Here is a 20647-nt window from a genome sequence, read left to right on the forward strand (position 1 = left end):
TTTCCTGCAGAATTCAGGGTTGTTCAAGCTGCCACACTGAGACGATCCACTATACTACATCCTGTCGATGTCACTATCGCCATTACTTGTTGTGCGAGCGATGTCGTGACTCGGCGTCAGAAGGCATGCAAATCCCTCGAGCCTGTAAAGCTCCATGCATGTCGCATCTTCCATCTCCAGCGCCCGCAGAAGGTGCTCAACAGAAACACTGTTCCCGCCTGGGACGCCACGCTAGGACAGTGTGCCTCAAATCTGGTGGCTGTGTCACTAGCTAACTCTCATCAATGTGTTTTCCCTGTCGCATCTCTTCTATGTGTTTGTTAAATTTTGTAGCCATTTGATGTAGTTACTATCTCATCGGCTGTGCCTGCAACAGCTGCGTCATACGCAGATGCATCAAATACATATAGATCTTCCGATTGCCAGTCAGACTAGAGTCATCTAAAAACATCGCTCTTCGGAACCATAGGTGACTACACGCGATACATTGTCTGTACGAACTCCATGGCTAGGATTCAGTGCAGCAGGTCCAGCAAACACCAAGTTCGACGGGATACCACCCTTCCGCGCACTGAGGTTCCTCGGGAAAGCATGCCAATTGACAGATTCCAGTGGTGCTATCAGTAGCGGCCTTCACCCCAGCGACAGCGGCGAGAATGGCAAGAATGGCGAATTGAATAGACTTCATGGTATCTGGTATGCGAGTTTATTTAGTAATGATCGTCAGTGTCAGTGCGAGGACACCACACACCGACAAAAGTTTGAATGTGCGGTTGAGTACGCAAGGGAGCTATAGCAACTTGAAGTCCAGAAAAAGCTGCACTGTGGACGACGTCGATTGAGTGAAACAGATACAGCCGCAGCGTTGCCCGCATGCAAGGCCACTCACCAAATGTTTCAAGTCGTTTGTTCTGAGGATTTTGCCATACGACCGCGTTCAATTTATATTTTTTGCTGTTAGTGCAGAATGATGGAATTCGCTAGGACGTTGGCCGTCAACCGCGCCAGGGCAGTGGTTCTACTTCAAATTGACGAGACCGGAACTCTGAACACGCCGAACCGCTTCAATGTAAAACGTCTACTTCACGTGTGCTCACCTCATGAAATGGAACTTGTCACGTTGCGAACCGAATTCAAATAGGCCGCATCTGGTCGCGATATAACTGAGGATTTATAACAGGAAAAACATGCATGGCTATGGTCAAAGTCGAATGTTGAACGTTGAACATCCCACAATGTTGAGTAGAAGTCTAGGGGTCTTCAAGTTCCGAGTCATTGTAAATGCTATGAGGTTGTCTGGACTTTGCTCAAGGTTTGAAGTTGTCCGAAGGAACTGAGTAAGGTCCAACTGATAACAGGGTACTATGAAGGAGCCGAGTAAGATCCAACTGATAACATGGAAGGTCGATGCCAGATGCAGCCATTATATTTGAATTCGGTTTGCAATTGCAACGTGACAAGTTCCATTTCATGACGTAAGCACGCGTAGGCACACGTGAGGGAACGTTTTACATTGAAGCGGTTCGGCATGTTCAGAGTTCCGGTCTCGTCAATTTGAAGTAGAACCACTGCCTCTGGCGCGGTTGACGGTCAGCGTCCTAGCGAATTCCATCATTCTGCACCAACAGCAAGAAATATAAATTGAACGCGATCGTACTATGGCAAAATCCTCAGAACAAACGACTTGAAACATTTGGTGAGTGGCCTTGCATGCGGGCAACGCTGCGGCTGTATCTGTTTCACTCAATCGACGTCATCCACAGTGCAGCTTTTCCTGGACTTCAAGTTGCTATAGCTCCCTTGCGTACTCAACCGCACATTCAAACTTTTGTCGGTGTGTGGTGTCCTCGCACTGACACTGACGATCATTACTAAATAAACTCGCATACCAGATACCATGAAGTCTATTCAATTCGCCATTCTTGCAATTCTCGCCGCTGTCGCTGGGGTGAATGCCGCTACTGATAGCACCACTGGAATCTGTCAATTGGCATGCTTTCCCGAGGAACCTCAGTGCGCGGAAGGGTGGTATCCCGTCGAACTTGGTGTCTGCTGGACCTGCTGCACTGGATCCTAGCCATCGAGTTCGTACAGACAATGTATCGCGTGTAGTCACCAATGGTTCCGAAGAGCGATGTTTTTAGATGACTCTAGTCTGACTGGCAATCGGATGTATTTGACGCATCTGCGTATGCTATACTACACTTCTGATTCCTCTTTCTTCAAGCCTGTGAGCAGGAAGTGAGGATAATTCCTCATGGAATATTATGCTGAAGGTGACGCATGGGTTTTGCTAATGGCTCTTGGGCTCGAGTCCTTTTATAACTAACTATTGCCGATGTTCACCTGTGGACGCTGTTCATTCTGATACGTCACGGATATTTACTGGATTTACTTGGGATGTTGTACACTAGCTTGTATTTTAGTGTCCTTTGTAGCAATGTATGAGTTCTATAATGTTAGCGTTCAACGTTCAACTCGTAAACGCTGGGACGTTACATAATGTAGTTGCTATCTTATCATGTCGCTTGGAGCTTTGCACAATTGTAGTTGTCACTGCAGAATGATAAAGGAACATGAATATTATCATATCGCGTTTGTGACAGACCCACGGTGTGACGGCACGTGTTGTCATACGCGACGCGACGCGTACAATGATTAACGTCTGTTTCGAACACGAAGACACAAGTCGTTCTTCGCACACTTCTTCGGTCTTATGGTCTTTCTTCCACCACCGCACCTCGCATCTGCCTCACGACCTGCATATGCTGAGGCCTACGGAAACATTCTGGTAGCACACCGGCGCTCGCCGCTTACATCTGCTTCGTCTGTCATAATCCTCGTCGCTCCCGATGTTGATGCATTGTGTGCAGCAAAAATGCTTGCGGAACTCCTCAAACAGGATGATGTTATGCACAGAATAATTCCCGTTTCGGGCCTGGCCGACCTTGAACGAATGAAAGACGAGTTGGCTACATATGCGGAGGTGCGTGTATTGTCATCGAAGGTGCACCAACTAGCTGAATACTCGAAAGCTACACACACTCATTCTATTAAACATGGGTGCTATCCTTGACCTCTCATCCGAGAATTGGTTCGGCGAATTCGGCATGAAGCTCACGGTGCACATCATAGACTCAAACCGGCCACAGAACCTTGCGAACATGTTTGCTGGAGGTGAGAATGGCGAGAGATTTATCGTATGGGATGACGGTGAAGCAGAGAATATGGGAGAGGAAAGAAAGGCTTGGGAAGCTCTAACGGTGAATATGATGATCAGCACACTGCGCCTCCTACTGACTTGGATGTAGTACGAACCTGAACCTGATTCTGATGAAGACTCCGAGTTGGACGATGAAGATGGCGCGCGATCAAATGAAGGTGATGATTCTGATGATGACGAAGAGTTCTCTGAGCGAGGCCCCTCGGGGAAGAGGAGATCATTGGGAGACGGCGATCGAAGTCAAGAGAAGCGGCGGAAGCTAGACGACGTGAGTCATTATTCAATCTTCACCCAATGCATCGTCGCTTTATTATTAAGCACATGATTTAAGCAATCTACTCGGCTGTCGCGAGAACAACGCGAAACACATCACAAACTTATCGCCAAATACTACGGCAGCGGGTCGTGGTATGGTCAAAGTGCATCTGCAACAATGTACATCCTTGCAACTGTTCTTGAACGAGTGGACTGTGATTTACTCTGGTAAACCGCTTGTCGATCTCCCATGTCTTGATTTACGAGAATTGTCCTTCAGGCTTGCGATCCTTGGACTCACGTTCCAGTATACCACCGCTCGAATATCCCGCGACAGCTACGACAAATATCATTCAATATATTACGACGAAGTTTTCCGCCTGAACCCGCTCCCGCCAGATGTTGCCGCTAATGCGACAGATGCCATCACAGCCATGAGCCCAGACGATCTATCTGTACGGGCAGCTGAAGAGTTGCGTTTTATGCTTTTCCGACATTGGACGCTGTACGACGCAATGTACCACTCAAGCTACGTCGCGGGCAAGCTTGGCATATGGAAAGAGCGTGGACGGAAGCGCCTCACCGGGCTGCTCGCGAAGATGGGGTACACTTTCTTGCATCCTTTATTTGTCACGGCTGAAACTCTTCCTCCGTAGGTTCTCTATCCCGCAGACGCAGCAGCCCTATGCACACATGGATCTTGACTTGAAGCACCAGCTACGTGCGAAACTTGACTCAATTGCGCCGGAATATGGCCTTGTTGAGTTAACGTATCCGTCTTTTGCAAGATGCTTTGGGTACCGCGCTTCCCCTCTCGGTGCAGCGGACGCTGTGGAAGCAGTGAGCGCATTGCTCGACGTTGCAGGTGGCATCAGGATGGAGGTCGAGGTTGAAGGCGCACGGCACGGGGGTGAGTGGTTCGGTGGTGGGAGACTATGGGAAGGAGGGCGGAACGGGGAGGAGAAGCGGGAGAAGCGAATAGAAGTCGGTAGCAGACAAAAGGATGGGGATGACGATGTGGATGCAGATGTCGACGGCGAAGAGCGAAAGGAAAGGACATGGTGGGTGAAGAATTTCTGGGCTGCTTATGATGCTCTGTCAGAGTAAGTGCTCGTTCCTTCCGTTGACATGTGTTCTGGAATAACTGTGTTTAGCATTGTACCCCTGAGAGACGCTTTGTCACTTGCAATGTCACTTCACCGTGCTATTATTCGGCAAGGGACCTCGATAATAGACAAGCAGGACATTCGAACGATGCGCTCCCATCGCGTCGTGGTACTCTCACAAGGGCCTGATCTTGCTCTCTTCGCCCATCCCGGGGTTCTCGCGCGCCTAGGACTTTGGCTAGTGGATGCGCTTCGTGACCGCCTCCCAGGAACAAAAATTGGCGGCCTCCAAGGAAGAGGAAAGAAGTCGCTCCCATTTGTTGTCGCTTGCCTGAATGAAAGGACGCAGACGTACGTTGTAGTTGGTATCATGGGGGCGCTTGACTTTGGGGATGTCAGGAGAAAGTAAGTCAGACGTTCACACGTTCTCGTTCAAGTATTATTTACATGGTTCACCTCACTTCAGCGAGTTCGGTCTAGCATTCATCGAAGCAAAACAACGCTGCAATGCGCGGTCACGCCACAGTACCTTTGATGCCAGCGTGCTCGAAATCGAGCAGGAAGACCTGAAATTATTCTTGGAGACCTTATGTGAAGTTGGAGAAGGTTACTGACATTCTCAGGTAGTTTTTACATGACGTTATCCTTATCACTTTGTAGCTGTCTTATATCATATCTGCATCAATAAACTTGTTGTACTTCGCTAATTGCAACGTCGCCCGATAAAGCAGTACGATGAAATGAGATACTCCACGAGTACTTACTTTAATTCTCCTGAACTCCACCAGATCAAATCCTCCGAAGGTCTTGGTAAGTAGTCAGACATTGATAACCAACCCCATCAGAACCCTCGGCGACTGAGTAGCCGCCGCAAACACCATTTATGACAGTTAATACCGCGCAATGAATCAAAAGAATCGTAATGATGGAGCCACTGAAATACATTTACTTGCTAAGAGTGGGCTTCTGCGGTGTTAGGTCTGGGCGTGTGGCGTGAAATATTGTCCTATCAACTGCGGTACGCCCCCAGATCAGTATGATTGGAACCTCAGCGGTATGATCTGTCAGAACCTGTATCAGTGAAAATCTGCGGAGAAGATCGTTGCTCCCCCTGACAACATTTTGAAATACGGATATTGGGTATACCATTAACTTACCCCCCTTCCAAGCCGCGGAATGCCCTGTTGATAGTCCCGATGGGCGTGCTAGGCCCAGAGCCCCCTTCACTCTTTGAAAATTGGGTAAATAAATCTGTCAGGTTGGGCCCAGAGTGGTGGAAAGAATGCGCCTGGGCAAATCTGGGCTGGTTGTTATCACACAAGTCTGAGTACTGAGAATACAGACATTACATTACCAAAGAAAGAGTTGTCTTCGCCAAATATCATGCCACTCCTGCGGGACTTCGGCGAATGGTTCCCCTGGTGTATCGTGATTCGTGGAGGTCTTTCAACTTGAATTCTTTGGACAGACTTGAACGGTGAACGTCCATGGTCTGAAGAACGTATTCTGACTGGCCAGGGTGACCCACTACTACTATGGACCGCACCCAGTGACCCCAGAGGTCCATCATGATAACTAAAGCACGAAATGGACGATGTCCGAGTCAGTATGTCACTGTAGAAGATTTGAGCAGAGGAAAGGGCCTAACTTCGTCGGTACTAGTAGGAACCTTGTTTACCGTTTATCGTGTGGTTCTGTCTATTGGCATGTACGATTCAATGGGTATCATATACTTTCTACGGTCGCATAACTTTATCGTTCAGCCACAATCATTTTATTTTACAAATTGTGAGTGACCTTCTGATAGTAAACAAGGTAATATGTATCATGATCACAGGCCCTGAGTCTGACTGAAGCAGATATGGACCTGGTGATCCACGAGCTCGGTGTCAGACGGTCTCCCGCATTCTCCTCACCGAGGCTTCAAGTTATTCCGGAGTCGAAGCCTAGTACCGAATGCGGAGACTGAACTATCGAGGTATTTAATAAAGGGTGAGAAACGCCTCGATGTTGCTCGCGATCAGCACTGTCGAGTAGAACCTGAAGCAGCTTGAACATCCGCTATGCGCACGACGTAGCTCGCAACGTATCCTTTGCGCGAGTGTCGTGAGCGGGGCGCGCGGAGACAGGGGTTTGATTTGGCACCGTGTAATCGACATCCTGCTCTAGGACAAATCCGGAAGCGACCCGGCCGGGCTTCGGGCGTTGATTGGGTAATGATTGGGCATGCGGAACGGACGCTTTCTACGCTTGCTGCAATCGACCACAGCAAGCGATAACTCTTGCTATTACCTCCTCCTTCTCGTTCTCATCGCCATTGACGACGTCGACAAACAGTATTTTCATCGTCCAAGTCGTTAAGCACATTCGACCAACTAGAATTAGTAACTGACCCCTAGCACTTAAACCTCTCACCGAAGGTAGTCAGCTGCTGATCGAATTGATTGCGATGCCAGCGCCAGTAGCGGTGTACGTCGTCGCAGCTATTGCAGGTGCTGCTGCTGTTGTTGCTTTTCATGAGGTGACTTTCTATCTTCTGTCTACAAAAATACCCATTCCGCTCTCGCCCGCTTTCAAACACATCTATCTAATACACTCTTTAGTTCGTCTTCGAACCTCACATCGCCCCTGCCATAGAGCGTTGGGCAGAGGACTTCCTTGCAAAGCGTCGTGCTCGACGCGGAGGTCTTGTTCCTGTACCATCCACCAGAGGGTCTGGAGATGGAAACCCGAGTCCCAGCGATGCTGATCCGAGGAAAAGGACTCCTGCAAGAGAAGAAGATTCCATCGAACTAGAAGGCCTCAACCTCGGCCTCGTCGACGAATGGCGAAATAAGGTGCATCACACCGCCCAAGGCACGAATGTGAGGCGGAGAGTCAGAGTAATCCCTGATACAGACGAAGGGAGTATATCTACCACAATAGATGATGTATTTCTTCCATTTCCATTGTACCGCACCCTCCCGAATACTGATCAAACACGACAGTCCTTTACATCCCTCACGCACACTCCGCTCGCACCTACCCACGTCATCTCCAACGTCTCCTCTTTCACAGAAACGCTATCTGTGTCCACCCGCACGCCCACCCGTGCCCACTCCCGAGCCTCTTCCCACACCGCAAGTGATGGTGAGCGCGAGGGTAACACTACTATATTTTTCGCCCCGTCTTCCCACTCTTCTTCCCCCCCTCCTAGCCCGCCATTCGGCCCCATCCTCCCCGACACCCCCCGCACAAGCGCCGGCTACCCCACCCGTCCATTTTCCCCAGTTGTACGCACGCCTGTGCGCTCCCGCCCACAGTCAAGCTGGTCTTCGCGCTTGGATACGAATTCGCGCATCAGGGTGAATGTGCAAGGCAGGCGTGTAGACGTTGATGTCCAGGACGAACATATCAACGTCAATATCAATAGCAACACCAGCGCGAGTATGCACGAGAATATGAGTGAAAACATCAGCGTTGTGGATTCACTATCAGAACGTTACCCCGCCGCGCCCACTCCGCCCGTCCTGCTCTCCCCGCCTTCATCACACAGTGTCCTCTCCTCCCCAAACACAGACGTCCTGAGCCTTGGGAGCAGCGGTAGCCGCTCTGGTTCGCCATTCGCCGTACTTTCCCCACCCGAGCAGCGCGCGTCCCTCTCAGGTGCTGCAAGCTCTCTGTCGCCCTCGACGATGAGCGAGGATGAGTTTTTGTCATTAGGCGAGGCGTCAGATGCTGATGGGGAGGAAATTTCGGTATCGCGAAGCGGAGTTGCGCGTTTGCATAACCCTTTTTCAGAATTTGACGAGGGGAGTGATTTTGATAGTGGCAGTGAGGGCAGTAGTAGTGAAGGGAGCTGGGGCCGGGTGAGTGCAGGGCGGGGCTGATCCGGCTACGTCCTCTCGTCGAATTATTGGAACTGAAAGGATGGTGAAGTAGCGCACGTGTGGTATCGGGAAAGGTTTGCGTCTACTCAGGATGTACACGGGATAATCTTGTTGGTGCGGTATTTATGTGTTCCTTTTCCTCTTTGTCTCTCTATCTGGTTCTCTATTTCGCTCTCATGTTTTTTTTACTCGTCTTGTTCTGTCGCTCTCATAAATTTGTGTTGTACATCATTCCGCAGATTAATAATACTGTAGAAGCGGGCACTCGAGCCACCCATCGTCACTTGAACCAACTGCTCATAACACAACGATTCTACAATGTCTGGCCAAAGTGCAGGCCCATCAGCAACACTATTGCATATATAAGTAGGTAAATCCAATAAACGAGTGCTGCACTTTTCCGCTGAAGTGATTACGTAATCATTCACTTGCGTTCATTACTAGAAGACGCCGACCTTGACGAGCACCTCAGATGCATCGTCGCAAAGCAGGTATTTGCGCTCTTCAGGTCACGCAATGGAGGTGTGCGTCAACGGCAACTAAACTCAAGGTGGGCACCGCTACAATTTTTCATGACAGCGTCGTAACCTTTTTCGCTAGCCATCGGAATGGCCTGTTGATCCCGTTCTTCCTCCACAGCCAACCGTGAGCAAATGGGCCAGAGCACAAACGACGTCCTTTAATCGCGACTTTGATGACTTCCGAGGCGTGCATTTGCGTGGTGGACTTGCTCCCTCTGCTTCAAAATGGGCTCGTCCCGCAACTCCTCAATCGCAACCTCGCATGAATAATGTTTTAACAAGGGCGTCCGATACTCCTAGCCGTGGCTCTACCTCTCGTCAGAAATTGCAACGAGGCCAAACGCCTCGCACGAGGACGCGCAAGTCTCCCTCGCAGATATACATTCCTACGACAGTTTCCGTTGGTCAACTAGCAAGACTATTAAATGTGCGGCAGAGTAAGTTACTGATGACTTCATGGGGGTTTTCCTAGACTCAACAATTGCAGCACTACTTCAACGCAAGATGATAGATGCAGGGATGGCGGCTGAGGCGTCATATGATCATGGTCCTGCTCTTTCCATCCCATTCCTGCTCCGTTACTGATGATTTATTGTAGTATTGACGTCCGATTACGCTGCCCTTCTCGTGGAAGAATTTGGCCACAATCCTGTCATCAATGATGAAGCTGCTTTTGATATATATCCCCCGTACGTAGTCTGAGATATCTAATGTGCTTGTATACTCATGCAACGTTCAGTGTTCCACATCCTGCCCCAACTTCTCTTCCTACACGACCACCCATCATTACTATCATGGGTCACGTTGACCACGGTAAAACCACTCTTTTGGATACCCTTCGCTCGGCGTCTGTTGCTGATAACGAGGCTGGTGGTATTACACAGCATATCGGTGCCTTCTCGGTCCCTGTCAAGGAATCATCTAGTGGCATAATTACATTTCTTGACACACCTGGACACGCTGCTTTTTCTGCAATGCGCTCGCGTGGCGCTAGTGTTACGGACATTGTTGTCCTTGTGGTCGCAGCGGATGATGGTGTGATGCCTCAGACAAAAGAGGTCATCGAGCTTATCAAAGGAGAGCAAGACAAAGTTGGGGTTGTCGTGGCTATCAACAAGGTTGATAAACCAGAAGCGGATGTGGTGGGCATTTTCTGGGTCGTCTTGTTATGGCGGCTTAACGGAAGGGGTTATGCAGGAAAAAGTTCAGCATGCACTCCTTGCTGAGGGCGTCCAGCTGGAGGTATTTGGGGGAGACATTCCATCCGTCGAAGTGTCTGGATTGACAGGACATGGACTGAATGACCTAATAGACACCCTGTCTTTGATTGCCGAGGTACAGGATTTACGCGCAGAGCAAGATGGGCCAGTCTATGGGCATGTCATCGAATCGAGGATGCACAAAGGTCTTGGGTAGGTTCAGAAGCGCTGTACCATCCTCGATTGACCGCCCATTCATTTACAGGCCCACAGCGACAGTTCTGGTTTTACGTGGATGTCTAACCCCTGGTGCTCACATCCTGGCAGGCACATCTTCCGGGAAAGTCCGTCTTATGTCGGATTCATCTGGTGCACCTGTTAAGGCCGCATATCCGGGAATGGCGGTCACCGTGTCTGGGTGGCGGTCACTTCCGGGTGCAGGTGATGAAGTTGTACAGGGTAGCGAGGGCGACGTAAAGAAAGCTCTTGCAAATAGGGTTAGGAAAAAGGAAGTGGAAACCGTTTTGATTGATGCGGAGGCAATTAATATTGCGCGTGCTGCAGAGCGCGAAAGAGTCCGGAAGGAAGAGGATAAGAGTCAAGATATGAGGCATGTATTAGATGGCGGCCCTAAAGAGCTCCGGTTGGTCATTAAAGGTGATGTGAGCGGGAGTGTTGAGGCCGTTGTGGGCGCGCTGGAAGGGATCGGGAATAAAAAGGCTCGTGTCAAGGTTGTATCCACAGGGGTAGGGGATGTAATGGAGAGTGATGTGATGATGGCCAAGGCCGCTGAGGGTAAGGACCCCGAGTTATGATTTTTGTGGGTCGAGATGCTGATACTGCGCACATAGGTATAATTGTTGCCTTCTCGGTCAACATTCCGCGTTCAGTGGAGAATGCTGCGGCACAGAACCACATCCCAGTTTACTCGTCCAAAATCATTTATCGGATCATGGATGAGGTCCGAGACCGCGTCACCGCATTATTGCCTTGCACCTATGAGACCAAAGTTACCGGCGAGGCGACTGTTTTACAACTTTTCGATATCCACATAAAAGGGAAGACTACCAAGAAAATTGCAGGTTGCAGAGTCAGCAATGGCACCATCGAGAAGTCGAAAGGGGCTCGAGTTGTTCGCGATGGCCAAGTGATCTATGAGGGTTTCCTCGATGCGCTTAAGCAGCACAAGAAGGACATGCCGGAGGTGAAGAAAGGTACTGAATGCGGGATCAGCTTGCAGGACTATGAGGATTTGCGCGACGGCGACTTGATACAGATGTATCAGACAATCGAAATACCTGGCGTATTGTGATCCGGGATATTTCAAAAAATTTCAAGCTATCGGTATGGTATTTTTATCCCTACACTAGAAATTTAGACTAGAGATGTCGCGTATTCCCCTCGATCTTCTAATTGACTCTATTTGTGTTTTGCTCATCAAGCACTAGATCTTTGCCCCCAATTGTGCCTGTTCGACCACCTACACCGAAAGTCAAGCTGATGTTGCCGAGATCACGAGTTGTCTTTTCAAGCAAAGTCCAACTCCTGGTATCAAGTTTCTTGAGGACCACTTCAACCTTCGTGTTATAGAATTTGTACGAAGACCCATCGGGATCCACTGGACCGAAAAGAACGATTGTACGGCGGAAGCGCTTGGGTCCAGGGAGATAGAGGTCGAAGTGAATCTGATTGTCCTCTATCAAGACAGTGCTCTTTTCCTTGTTCGTTTGTTTGGCAAATACAGAAATATGGACTTCCTTTGGTGTCTGATAATGGTCAACACGGCAGTCAGTGAACTGCTCCACCTAAAATGACACATTCAATCCAGTCCCTCAAGCAATAAGGTGGCAGCGAGAGCAAACCTGAGATTCTGTACGCTGCTTAGGCGCAAACACGTGACGCCCCTTTTTACATCCCTCAATCTTGAGGAACTCATCAAACTCCAAGACACGTCGTTTACAGCATATGTAACCCTGTGGGCGGGGTTTTAGTTTTCTATCGGTGCGGTGTCCACATGACTGACTTTGCTTCCTTCATGAAAGATGGGCTGAAGTCTTGAGTCAGCCGACAGGCGAGCCCACCATTAACACCATCAACGTACAGCAGCTGGGTGGTATGTGCAGATAGTTTCATCGCCCTCTCCGATTCGATTCACTTCATCACTGACAAAAGTAACGCCACAACTTTTGCGTTTACATACGGTGCCAGGGGTTACGGGCGCGTCGAGATCATCTTCATCTTCAACAATAGGAGCTTCCACAGGTGCGGGAATAGATTGCTTAGGCGACGCAAACTTCGGTGCACCGGTCGAATAAACCTCCGCTCCGTCTTTTGCCTCCTTCATGATTAGATTGGAGTCGACCGCGGAAGTCTTTATAGAAGGGACAGGTACTTCTGGGGCTTCGTCTGTGTGTGACGAGACCGTACATCCCTGACGATGAAATTGTCAACGGACACTGCGATGACTGAAGACCTGCGGACTAGTACTTACAGATATTTTCATGAACTCGTCAAAGTCCAAGACTGACTTGTTCACATCGGAGCAACAAGACCACGATTTCAGGCCTTCATGGAAGACCTAAAGGCTGAACTAAACTGCGATGATTCGACGTTGAGATGTTACAGCGGCTCACAGGTGCTCCAGGATGGTACGTGCAGCTGGACGGATCATTAGTAGCTAAATCGTAATTCTGGCCGCAACCTTTCCGTGTACAACGCGGCATTGCGAGTCGAATATGAGTTTCAATCAAAGTACTCGGGAACTCTGGGATGTACACGTTCAACGCCGCTATTCGAACGTTCAGTATCGATCGACGAATCGACTTCGCCGTTCAAGGTTCATTCTGCTATCTAACTTGCTTACATAATCGATCGCCGTGCTTATTCTAGTGATTTCTAGTGATTCTATCACTGACTACTAGAGAGAAAATGGTATACCCAAAGAACACCGTTCTAAGCTATGTCTTGTCCCATGCGGCGCGGCGCGACGTGCTACGATATCCATTTGCGCGTATTACACTTGCTACTTACCGACAAGTACTACATCCCAGACGTGTTCGATTAATACATTATATGGCACGCAATTATGGTGATATCTTATTTATGCAAATGACTCGATGAAGTAGTCTCCGGCACAAGCCCGCTGAGCATTCATTATTCTCAGCGTCTCTTCGCACCGCCGAGCAGTTCTAACCCCGAATACTTAACCATGCACACCTACCCCTTTGCCCTGATTGTTTCACGTTGCCCTTATACTATATCGCTCCACAGTGTCCACTCACGCCCACAGTGTCAACTCACACCCACAGTGTCAACTCACGCCCTCAGATACAATGCGCGAGCCAAATGGACTTTTTATACAGGGAGTTGACTACTTTGCTATGTACAATCTACATAATAGGGTACAGAACCACGTGAATAATAACCGATTTTTTTGCAGAAAAGAGTGGCTCATAAGAGGCTGCATTATTATAATTATGGAAGGGTCGACGGAGACCGTGCCAAACCGGTAAATAAGAACGGTCAAAATCCTTTCACGGAAATGTGATACGGTCCTGTGATACACCCTGCATTACCGCACCCTGCGGATCAAAGCTATACGTTATAGCGGAGTCAGATATCATGACTCTGACATTGAACTAAATGCTCAGCGGTCTGGATACCATTGAATGTTGATAGAACGGATGCCAATCACGAACAACTATCCTCTCCTGTGCCGTGATGACGGAATTTGTATTGGCACAAAAAGGGGGAAGGATCTATGCAGGCTCTCGATCATTGACCATGACGAGACCGTTCACGTCATGTGGAATTCCTGGGTTCCGCACCATAGACAACAAGCCCAGTGACTTATCGGTAAGATGCAGAAACTCTGATATGGGTAAGGCTTGGACTGATATCGCGAAACACGACAACACAGCCCTGTCATGAAAGGCGAGTCATTAATTTGACGGGATGAACAAAATTCACAGTGGACTAAAGTAAGTTTTATACTCAGTAAGATTATTCACAAAGAAGGTTAAATGACTCCTTGTGCTGTGCGTTCGGTAACCAGTAGTTAGGCGGCTGCAAAGTTAACTTCGCAACCAAGTGCATGCGAGTCCTAGCTAGTGGCGAAAGTTATTGACGGGTCAAAGGTTAAACAATGTGGTTTAGACTCGGCTCACATCCACTTTTTGCATAATCCGTATAACATTATCATTCTTTCGTATGGTCCGGGGGTATCCAAAGTGGTCAGGGAGCACGTTGTGTTTCGGCGCCTCGGTCATGAAACTAGAAACCATCGACACGTGAACTTGGGTTTGCTAAGTAGTAGCTTTACTGCCTTGAAGCAATGTATCGTAACTGTTCTTGTTCCATTGGAGATTGAAGTTCCATTGTGACAATGGAAGCATTTCCTGGAGCCGAGGTTCTTAGAACTATAAAGATCCAGGTTCAAACATTCTCAGAGCGTGCGGCAAGGGCCGCAAGGCGCCCCGAAACTGCCATAACGCTCACGTCCTTGCCGATTAGTAGTTCACCCGGAGAGGGTGTGGAAGCTCCGCAAATCGCATGGGAAAGGAAGTGCCATGATCGAACAACAACAGCATGGCAAATTGGCAATGGGATGCTACGCCCTGAGTCGACAATCAGTGCGTGTTTACGCTACTTGAGTGGATACTCACTTACTCCTCGGGCGCAGCAGGCAGGACTACGGATAGACTGTCAGCGCTTAGTGATGCCCCTTGCGGTGAAATATATTGTATTTTTCAATGAACTCACTTTACATGTTTTCAACTTTAGTGATACAGCTCAAACAGCGCATTTTCGTATCCAGCGGTCTCGATTAGCCCCCTTTGTTAGCAACATGATGTAAAAGTGAATGGGAGAAATTTTGCATCTTCACGAGTTGAGTTCGGATTTATTAAAGTAAATTTCAAGGGAGGGACGCATGCTTGAAACGCGGTTCTACGCACTCAGCTAGAACAAATTAGTACTCACTGATGCCGGTGCCACAAGCTGATGTTGTACAGCCACCAGTACGAAGATCGTACGTACGTAAGACGATCGACCTTTTGAGTTGGGACTTCCCTTGGCCAGAAACACCGTAGGCAGAACACTTGAGCTTATTAGCATCTATCGGCAAAATCTGCGCATGGATTCGCCTCTGCCACTGACAAATGGTGTTATCTATCTCCAGTAAGGTGCCCACTCGTTGTGAGAAATACGGTGAGAAAACGGGGTTACGTTGCACGACTATAACCTGCCTGCATGGGATAAGTACTGGGATCATCCTTATCCACACGCCGATCGTAGTTCTGTCAGGACAAACCCGGTCCGAAAGCCTCCCATACCAAAAAGCCCAAACCCCATGGGCCGACTCGAGCAAGCGTTCGAACACCGGAATATATCCGACGACGAGTGGTAGACATTTCCGGGGTGTCGTTGCCCGCAGTCGAAGGGTCACGGAAAAAATGTATTATTCCATCCCCACGAATTTTCTGTACAATCACGAATAGCGAATGTTTCAGAGTGGGATGAACGGTCCGTTCTAGTTGAATTATGCGCCTGGTTACGTCCCATGGTCTGCTGAGGATCTCGTATGCCAAACCCGCCGATGCCCCTCCTGCTACTAAGGTAATACCATGAATGGCTCGTGGAAAATGGCGGCCGAAGAAGTGTTCCTCTGGGGTCATTGATAAATTTTGGACAGTGCCTTGCGCTGCAGCTTTGGAAGCTAATGCCACTCTACGAGTGATTTCAAATATCATAAAGAATGCAGCAAAGCCTGAACAACAATGAAATCTCAGAAAGTGCGGGTTGTGACTCATGGAGGCATTACCGCAAACATCTTTGGCACATCCCCAACCCCAACCATCCCACCCCCGACCAGCCATTCCAGAAACCTCCTTCATCCAATGCCTTACCTGTCTTATCTCTTTGATATTGTCCGCTCTACTGGCTGATCTTGGGGGTTCGGTTCCTCGGAAGACTTCCTGCCATGCATGAGACCATCCTCTACCGGTGCCACCCTCGATAACAAGGCGAGTGTTTTCTACAGGAGCCGCAATCAAGGCTTGGGTGCCACCAGCAGCAGCGCCCGAAAGCGCAGCGATAAAAGTTGGATGCGTCCCCAGACGCACTTCCAGGTAATTAGATGTTTCCGTGTAGGTCGTCCATAGAACAGTACCCAACATTGCATTTGCGACCATCGGCGGCACAAAATGTTTTGGAATCACCATGAACTACCAAAGCCTTATCAAAATTAAAGGAAAGGTATGGAATAACGACAAGAGAGCACTACACCTTGCTTTTTCACGAGCGCGGATACGTACTGGACACTTAGAGGCGCCCCATGCTTATTAGCATGACCACGGAGAGAGTGCCAACCGCTCACTCAACAATGAGTGTTGTCAACGAGACTATCATAAAAATATCCAGACAGACAAACCTTTGGCTGGTCGAAATAGTCGTACCGGGCGGGAGAAGTAAAGTGCTATTCCCCTTGTGGTGGTCGTGGCGAGTGCTGCGTACAACGAATTGCCTTGTTGTTCTTTGGATGCACTGTCCTGATGATTTGTCGACATTCACACAAGCTAAGTTGCTGAACCTCGCTAGAAATACCGTCTGATAAGTTATCGCTTTGAATTTGTAGTGGGTGAAAGGTACCGACGCTTCATGCACGCGGCGGAGCTCAAACTTCCATAAGTTGACTCTGCACCATAATTTGGTTACCAACATCCACTGCATCTTGTCTAATTATTTAACACACCAACTTATCATCTTACATCTACCGGGGTTTATGGCCTAGTCGAAGATGTTCTCTACCGGCTATAGACGATTATTATATGCACCGTTGTCACGCCAAATTCACTCCTTCATACGAAGCAGATCCGCTGGCCTTCCAGATGGATTCAAATTTTTCCCGGAATTTCTGTCCCTCTCAGAGCAGCGCACATTGCTCTCCGTCGCACTCTCTAAACTTGACTCTACCGAAAGCAAACAAGCTCGGAAGCAGCGAAGGGACTTCCTTGCCAACCACCCACAGGAGCATCGTACAGTGGAGGATATTTTCCTTCCTGATGCATACTACAATTTCCAAGAGGTTGCATATCGTCTTCATCTAAGAGTTTGGCTTATAAATAATCACAGGGCCATTATGATGGCGTGATACGACATTATCGTGAGATGCACTTGTCATCGTGGCCGGAGGATCAGAATCCGGGTCTTTCCTTCATTCTAGCTCGTTTGCAAGGGCTATATCCAACCTTGAACGTACAAACACATCTTTTACACCTGTCATCCGTGGGGGAGATTCTCGGACATGTGGATAATATAGAAGCCAGTGGAACTTGGATTCTCGGCGTCAGCCTTGGCGCAGCCAGAATATTACGGATGGAGTCGACGAGCAACCCAGAAGACTCCTTCGAGGTTCTACTCCCATCAGGTAGTGTTTATCTACAAATGCAAGTGCAGTCGATATACTTTCAACTAGAAGCTAAAAGTCAAAGTAGGGATAGGGTGCGGTACGACTATAACCACTCTGTACTGAAAGCGGGCCATTTCCTTGGATGCGAGATCAAGGCTGGTCAACGAGTTAGTATAATGGTCAGAGTAAGTCGAGTGTTCTTCACAGATATGGCGCATAATATTTCATCACGCTCAGGACCGAAAGGAAGTACCTACATTGAATGCATAAGTGAGCCCGTTGCATTTTGAGGTCTTGACTAAGGGGGCAAGCGCACTTCCATCCTGGTGTTATCTTTTCTACGACTGAGCAACGAGTTTCACGCTCTTCACATGAATGTCATACTTGCCAATCCGGGACTGTGTCGTCGTATGGACAGGCACTAGCGATTTTACCGCATATTTAATTCAACTAAAGCCTTTCCTTCGGAAGTTCCGTCCTATTGGGACTCAGCTTGATCTAAATATTATAATTTCCTAATGTTGTGCTAGAACTATGATAATCAAACTAACTATCAGAAAAACTCACTATACTTAGCTCGAATGAAATCGGCATTGTGGTGCTGCTCTTTGAAATAGCATTTTTAGATCCATCTATAGTATTCGTCACGGAGCATGTGCAACTCAGTTTTTTGGTGTGGAATCGTGATGACGATAATGATATATCACGGCAATCCCTGCGAAAAAAGTGTGGCTCACGAAATTGCTGGCACTGAGGAATGTAGGGAACAAGTTTGGGCTTGGTGTACATAGTCTGTAACGTAGTCCAAGGTTTCAAATGAAAATTACCTTGTTTGGACATTTACACAACAAGATCAAGATCTCATCACACATAATTTACTGGTATATCGTTTATCGTTTATCGTTTATCATTTATCATTTACTCACAATTTACACACATACAGCATATAAGCTCAGTACTAGTGCTGAGTGACTTGACACTATTATATCGAGGATAGAGCACATTAGCTGCTGGAATTTTTATAGGACGGCATTGCGTCCCGTCGCGGGACAGAAAATCTGATCATGCTGTCATCAAGATGTGTACTGTGAAAGTTTTTCACAAAGGACACTTACAAGTCGACAATAGAATAGGATTGCAACAGCCGAACTTGCGATCCCCAGAAAAACAATATGGTGCACCGTGAGTCTTTCCTCAGTGATACAACCACGGCCTATCGTCTGATTTATGTAACATATGTTTTACAACATACACACTCATCATTCCCACACGCTCGTTGCGGTGTTTATCTCCTGTCTCGCTGGTACTGCGCAATGCGGCGCTATGTACTACTAGGATAAGTATCATTGTAGCGGTTTGTAGCAAGTTGGTAGTACGTAGAGAATCAGATTTCCAGATTTAGCAACGACCTCAGGCTCGAACTTGGATCGATATCTGGATCGATTGCTTCTCTTTGTTACTACTAGTACATAATGATGCATATGTAAATTACGTTAGTAACTTCGTCACAACAGTGATGCAGACGCAATTGAACCGTGTGTGTTTGTAAATTTTGCATGTTGAGCGTCGTAGTCGTCTTCTGCTACGTATCCGCCCGTCGATCGAGTGCCACTGTTCAACAACTGATGTTGACACATATATATTTGCCCCCCAGATTTCTGGTTGTGTGTGTTGGGGACTTGATGCCCAAAAATTCAGCGAAGCGAGGAACACGACAATGGTATTTGAGGTTAAAAACGGCTCAATCTTTAAGACCAGGTGTTCTAGAAGGTTAGTTATTGTCACTTGCCAGGCCTAGAGGGTATATCATTTGATTCCTGATCTCTTTCTACGAGACCCCCTTTTGTCGAAGGAAACAGCCGTGAACCCCGATCTATCCTCGATTTATAGCAATGACATGGATGGTTTTTTTTTTGCTTCCGCGAAGAAGCCCCTCCTCTGCTTACTCCGCCTGGTCACCGGTCACCAGTGGTCACCCCAATTGTACAGGACAATCATGAACTGTTTATTGGAAAATCAGAGACATGCGGCTTCTGGGGCTGCAAAATGCTTTCGCCGGATTTATCACTTCCCAATCCCTTGGTAACTCACATGATGCCACGCGACTCGGAAGGCAGATCCTAACAGATTGATTGATCCCAGGATCAATCTCCTCGACTAAAGTGCAAGAAATCGATCGCCAGATATAAACAGACGAGGTACATGTGCGAATGAATACAGTAGTACTAGTGATGTGGTGATCCTAAGGTCCATGAATGCGGAGTGCGGGATATGGGATGCAATAAATAACTCTAAGTGGGCTCTATAGGTCGTGAATCTCATTGGTTTACTTTTACGAGGCTGGACACTCTGTGAACATATGTTATTAGAAAATGACATCATTTATGAATCAGCGGAGGAGACTCACGGTAGCTGTGCGTGGCCTTCCCCATCTACCTTCACCACCACAATCTGGGTACCCTGTGAGATAGCTCATTAGAAGAATATCTTCCAGAATGGCGTAGAATTCCTACATCGGCCATACGGTTGGTGGCCTGCACAGTACCGTACTTGATTTCACCACCGGATGCCCAGTAGAAGACTCGAGTGCCATTCTAAAAGTTTGGTCAGGATGGGTGTTGAGTCAGGTAGGATACAACTTACTGGGAAAGCGTTCATAGCCAAAACAGTAGATACCGCACACAAACGTCGAGTTTAGAGAAGCCGGGGGCTGAGAGAGACATGATATCGTCTTCCTGTTTTATATGCGAGTCTGTATGCAGATTACTTCAACACCTTCGGTCGGTGATAGGGAACTAGTACTTCTTTCTGAGAACTTGACGAGGCCGTGTCTAATTTGTCCCATAAAACGATGGACGCATGATAGGTTGGGTTGTGTGGAAATGAGCGAGGTCGCTTACAGTGAAGGGAACCTACAGACACGTTAATTAGCTGGCAACCTAAGGAACAATTGCCGAAGGCTTTGCTAATTTCATTCGGACGGATGATCTCGAGATTCGTCTCGCCGTTCGAGAATGCCGATGAGGCTGAACTTAAAATCAAATGCGATGCCTCCCCGTTGAAAAG

At 48.1% G+C, this 20647-nt stretch overlaps 8 protein-coding genes across 8 annotated transcripts; 5 read left to right on the forward strand and 3 right to left on the reverse strand.

Annotated features, from left to right (window-relative positions):
- Positions 1-1897: 1897 nt before the first annotated feature.
- Positions 1898-2077, forward strand: DFJ58DRAFT_658798 (uncharacterized protein; the record flags this gene model as incomplete). Its single annotated transcript, XM_041382048.1, has 1 exon — positions 1898-2077. The coding sequence occupies one exon, from the start codon at positions 1898-1900 to the stop codon at positions 2075-2077; it is 180 nt and encodes a 59-aa protein (XP_041245138.1).
- A 538-nt stretch (positions 2078-2615) lies between these two features.
- Positions 2616-5304, forward strand: DFJ58DRAFT_876699 (CDC45 family). The gene is made up of 8 exons (XM_041394455.1): positions 2616-2986; positions 3036-3263; positions 3312-3491; positions 3555-3706; positions 3759-4082; positions 4135-4581; positions 4633-4989; positions 5051-5304. Exons 1-8 carry the CDS (start codon positions 2717-2719, stop codon positions 5196-5198), a joined length of 2106 nt encoding a protein of 701 aa, XP_041245139.1. The 5' UTR covers positions 2616-2716; the 3' UTR covers positions 5199-5304.
- Positions 5305-6888: 1584 nt separating this feature from the next.
- Positions 6889-8481, forward strand: DFJ58DRAFT_307908 (uncharacterized protein). The gene is made up of 4 exons (XM_041379755.1): positions 6889-7105; positions 7188-7514; positions 7572-8304; positions 8373-8481. The coding sequence occupies exons 1-4, from the start codon at positions 7034-7036 to the stop codon at positions 8381-8383; spliced, it is 1143 nt and encodes a 380-aa protein (XP_041245140.1). The 5' UTR covers positions 6889-7033; the 3' UTR covers positions 8384-8481.
- A 755-nt stretch (positions 8482-9236) lies between these two features.
- On the forward strand, positions 9237-11485 carry DFJ58DRAFT_658810 (uncharacterized protein; the record flags this gene model as incomplete). The annotated part of the gene is made up of 7 exons (XM_041382051.1): positions 9237-9411; positions 9462-9521; positions 9573-9663; positions 9714-10116; positions 10172-10386; positions 10439-10968; positions 11025-11485. The coding sequence occupies 7 exons, from the start codon at positions 9237-9239 to the stop codon at positions 11483-11485; spliced, it is 1935 nt and encodes a 644-aa protein (XP_041245141.1).
- A 97-nt stretch (positions 11486-11582) lies between these two features.
- On the reverse strand, positions 11583-12896 carry DFJ58DRAFT_658809 (chord-domain-containing protein; the record flags this gene model as incomplete). Its single annotated transcript, XM_041382050.1, has 6 exons — positions 11583-11978; positions 12036-12146; positions 12197-12220; positions 12275-12604; positions 12665-12751; positions 12807-12896. 6 exons carry the CDS (start codon positions 12894-12896, stop codon positions 11583-11585), a joined length of 1038 nt encoding a protein of 345 aa, XP_041245142.1.
- Positions 12897-15241: 2345 nt separating this feature from the next.
- On the reverse strand, positions 15242-16821 carry DFJ58DRAFT_905757 (uncharacterized protein). The gene is made up of 4 exons (XM_041394976.1): positions 16604-16821; positions 16457-16548; positions 15995-16397; positions 15242-15940 (listed from the first exon to the last, which is right to left on the reverse strand). The coding sequence occupies exons 1-4, from the start codon at positions 16737-16739 to the stop codon at positions 15474-15476; spliced, it is 1098 nt and encodes a 365-aa protein (XP_041245143.1). The 5' UTR covers positions 16740-16821; the 3' UTR covers positions 15242-15473.
- A 30-nt stretch (positions 16822-16851) lies between these two features.
- DFJ58DRAFT_782256 (uncharacterized protein) lies at positions 16852-18253 on the forward strand. The gene is made up of 4 exons (XM_041389835.1): positions 16852-17257; positions 17305-17618; positions 17667-17766; positions 17819-18253. Exons 1-4 carry the CDS (start codon positions 16970-16972, stop codon positions 17849-17851), a joined length of 735 nt encoding a protein of 244 aa, XP_041245144.1. The 5' UTR covers positions 16852-16969; the 3' UTR covers positions 17852-18253.
- A 1646-nt stretch (positions 18254-19899) lies between these two features.
- Positions 19900-20239, reverse strand: DFJ58DRAFT_726686 (uncharacterized protein; the record flags this gene model as incomplete). Its single annotated transcript, XM_041385395.1, has 4 exons — positions 19900-19930; positions 19989-20041; positions 20095-20175; positions 20225-20239. 4 exons carry the CDS (start codon positions 20237-20239, stop codon positions 19900-19902), a joined length of 180 nt encoding a protein of 59 aa, XP_041245145.1.
- Between the last annotated feature and the right edge of the window lie 408 nt (positions 20240-20647).

The sequence above is a fragment of the Suillus subalutaceus genome (assembly GCF_016647625.1).
Source record: "Suillus subalutaceus strain FC151 chromosome Unknown DFJ58scaffold_38, whole genome shotgun sequence".
NCBI lineage: Eukaryota > Fungi > Basidiomycota > Agaricomycetes > Boletales > Suillaceae > Suillus > Suillus subalutaceus.

Bases quoted from the DNA above. Each gene is read 5' to 3' on its own strand.
- DFJ58DRAFT_876699 (XM_041394455.1), top strand. From the start codon at position 2,717: ATGGTCTTTCTTCCACCACCGCACCTCGCATCTGCCTCACGACCTGCA. The intron at 4,083-4,134 runs GTACACTTTCTT...CTTCCTCCGTAG, and splicing joins GGGCTGCTCGCGAAGATGGG to GTTCTCTATCCCGCAGACGC. The intron at 4,990-5,050 runs GTAAGTCAGACG...ACCTCACTTCAG, and splicing joins TTTGGGGATGTCAGGAGAAA to CGAGTTCGGTCTAGCATTCA.
- DFJ58DRAFT_307908 (XM_041379755.1), top strand. From the start codon at position 7,034: ATGCCAGCGCCAGTAGCGGTGTACGTCGTCGCAGCTATTGCAGGTGCT. The intron at 7,106-7,187 runs GTGACTTTCTAT...TACACTCTTTAG, and splicing joins CTGTTGTTGCTTTTCATGAG to TTCGTCTTCGAACCTCACAT. The intron at 7,515-7,571 runs GTATTTCTTCCA...CAAACACGACAG, and splicing joins TATCTACCACAATAGATGAT to TCCTTTACATCCCTCACGCA.
- DFJ58DRAFT_905757 (XM_041394976.1), bottom strand. From the start codon at position 16,739: ATGTCGACAAATCATCAGGACAGTGCATCCAAAGAACAACAAGGCAAT. The intron at 16,549-16,603 runs GTTTGTCTGTCT...CTCATTGTTGAG, and splicing joins ACTATTTCGACCAGCCAAAG to TGAGCGGTTGGCACTCTCTC. The intron at 15,941-15,994 runs GTAATGCCTCCA...ATTGTTGTTCAG, and splicing joins ATGTGCCAAAGATGTTTGCG to GCTTTGCTGCATTCTTTATG.
- DFJ58DRAFT_782256 (XM_041389835.1), top strand. From the start codon at position 16,970: ATGTTCTCTACCGGCTATAGACGATTATTATATGCACCGTTGTCACGC. The intron at 17,619-17,666 runs GCAAGTGCAGTC...AAGTCAAAGTAG, and splicing joins GGTAGTGTTTATCTACAAAT to GGATAGGGTGCGGTACGACT. The intron at 17,767-17,818 runs GTAAGTCGAGTG...CATCACGCTCAG, and splicing joins GAGTTAGTATAATGGTCAGA to GACCGAAAGGAAGTACCTAC.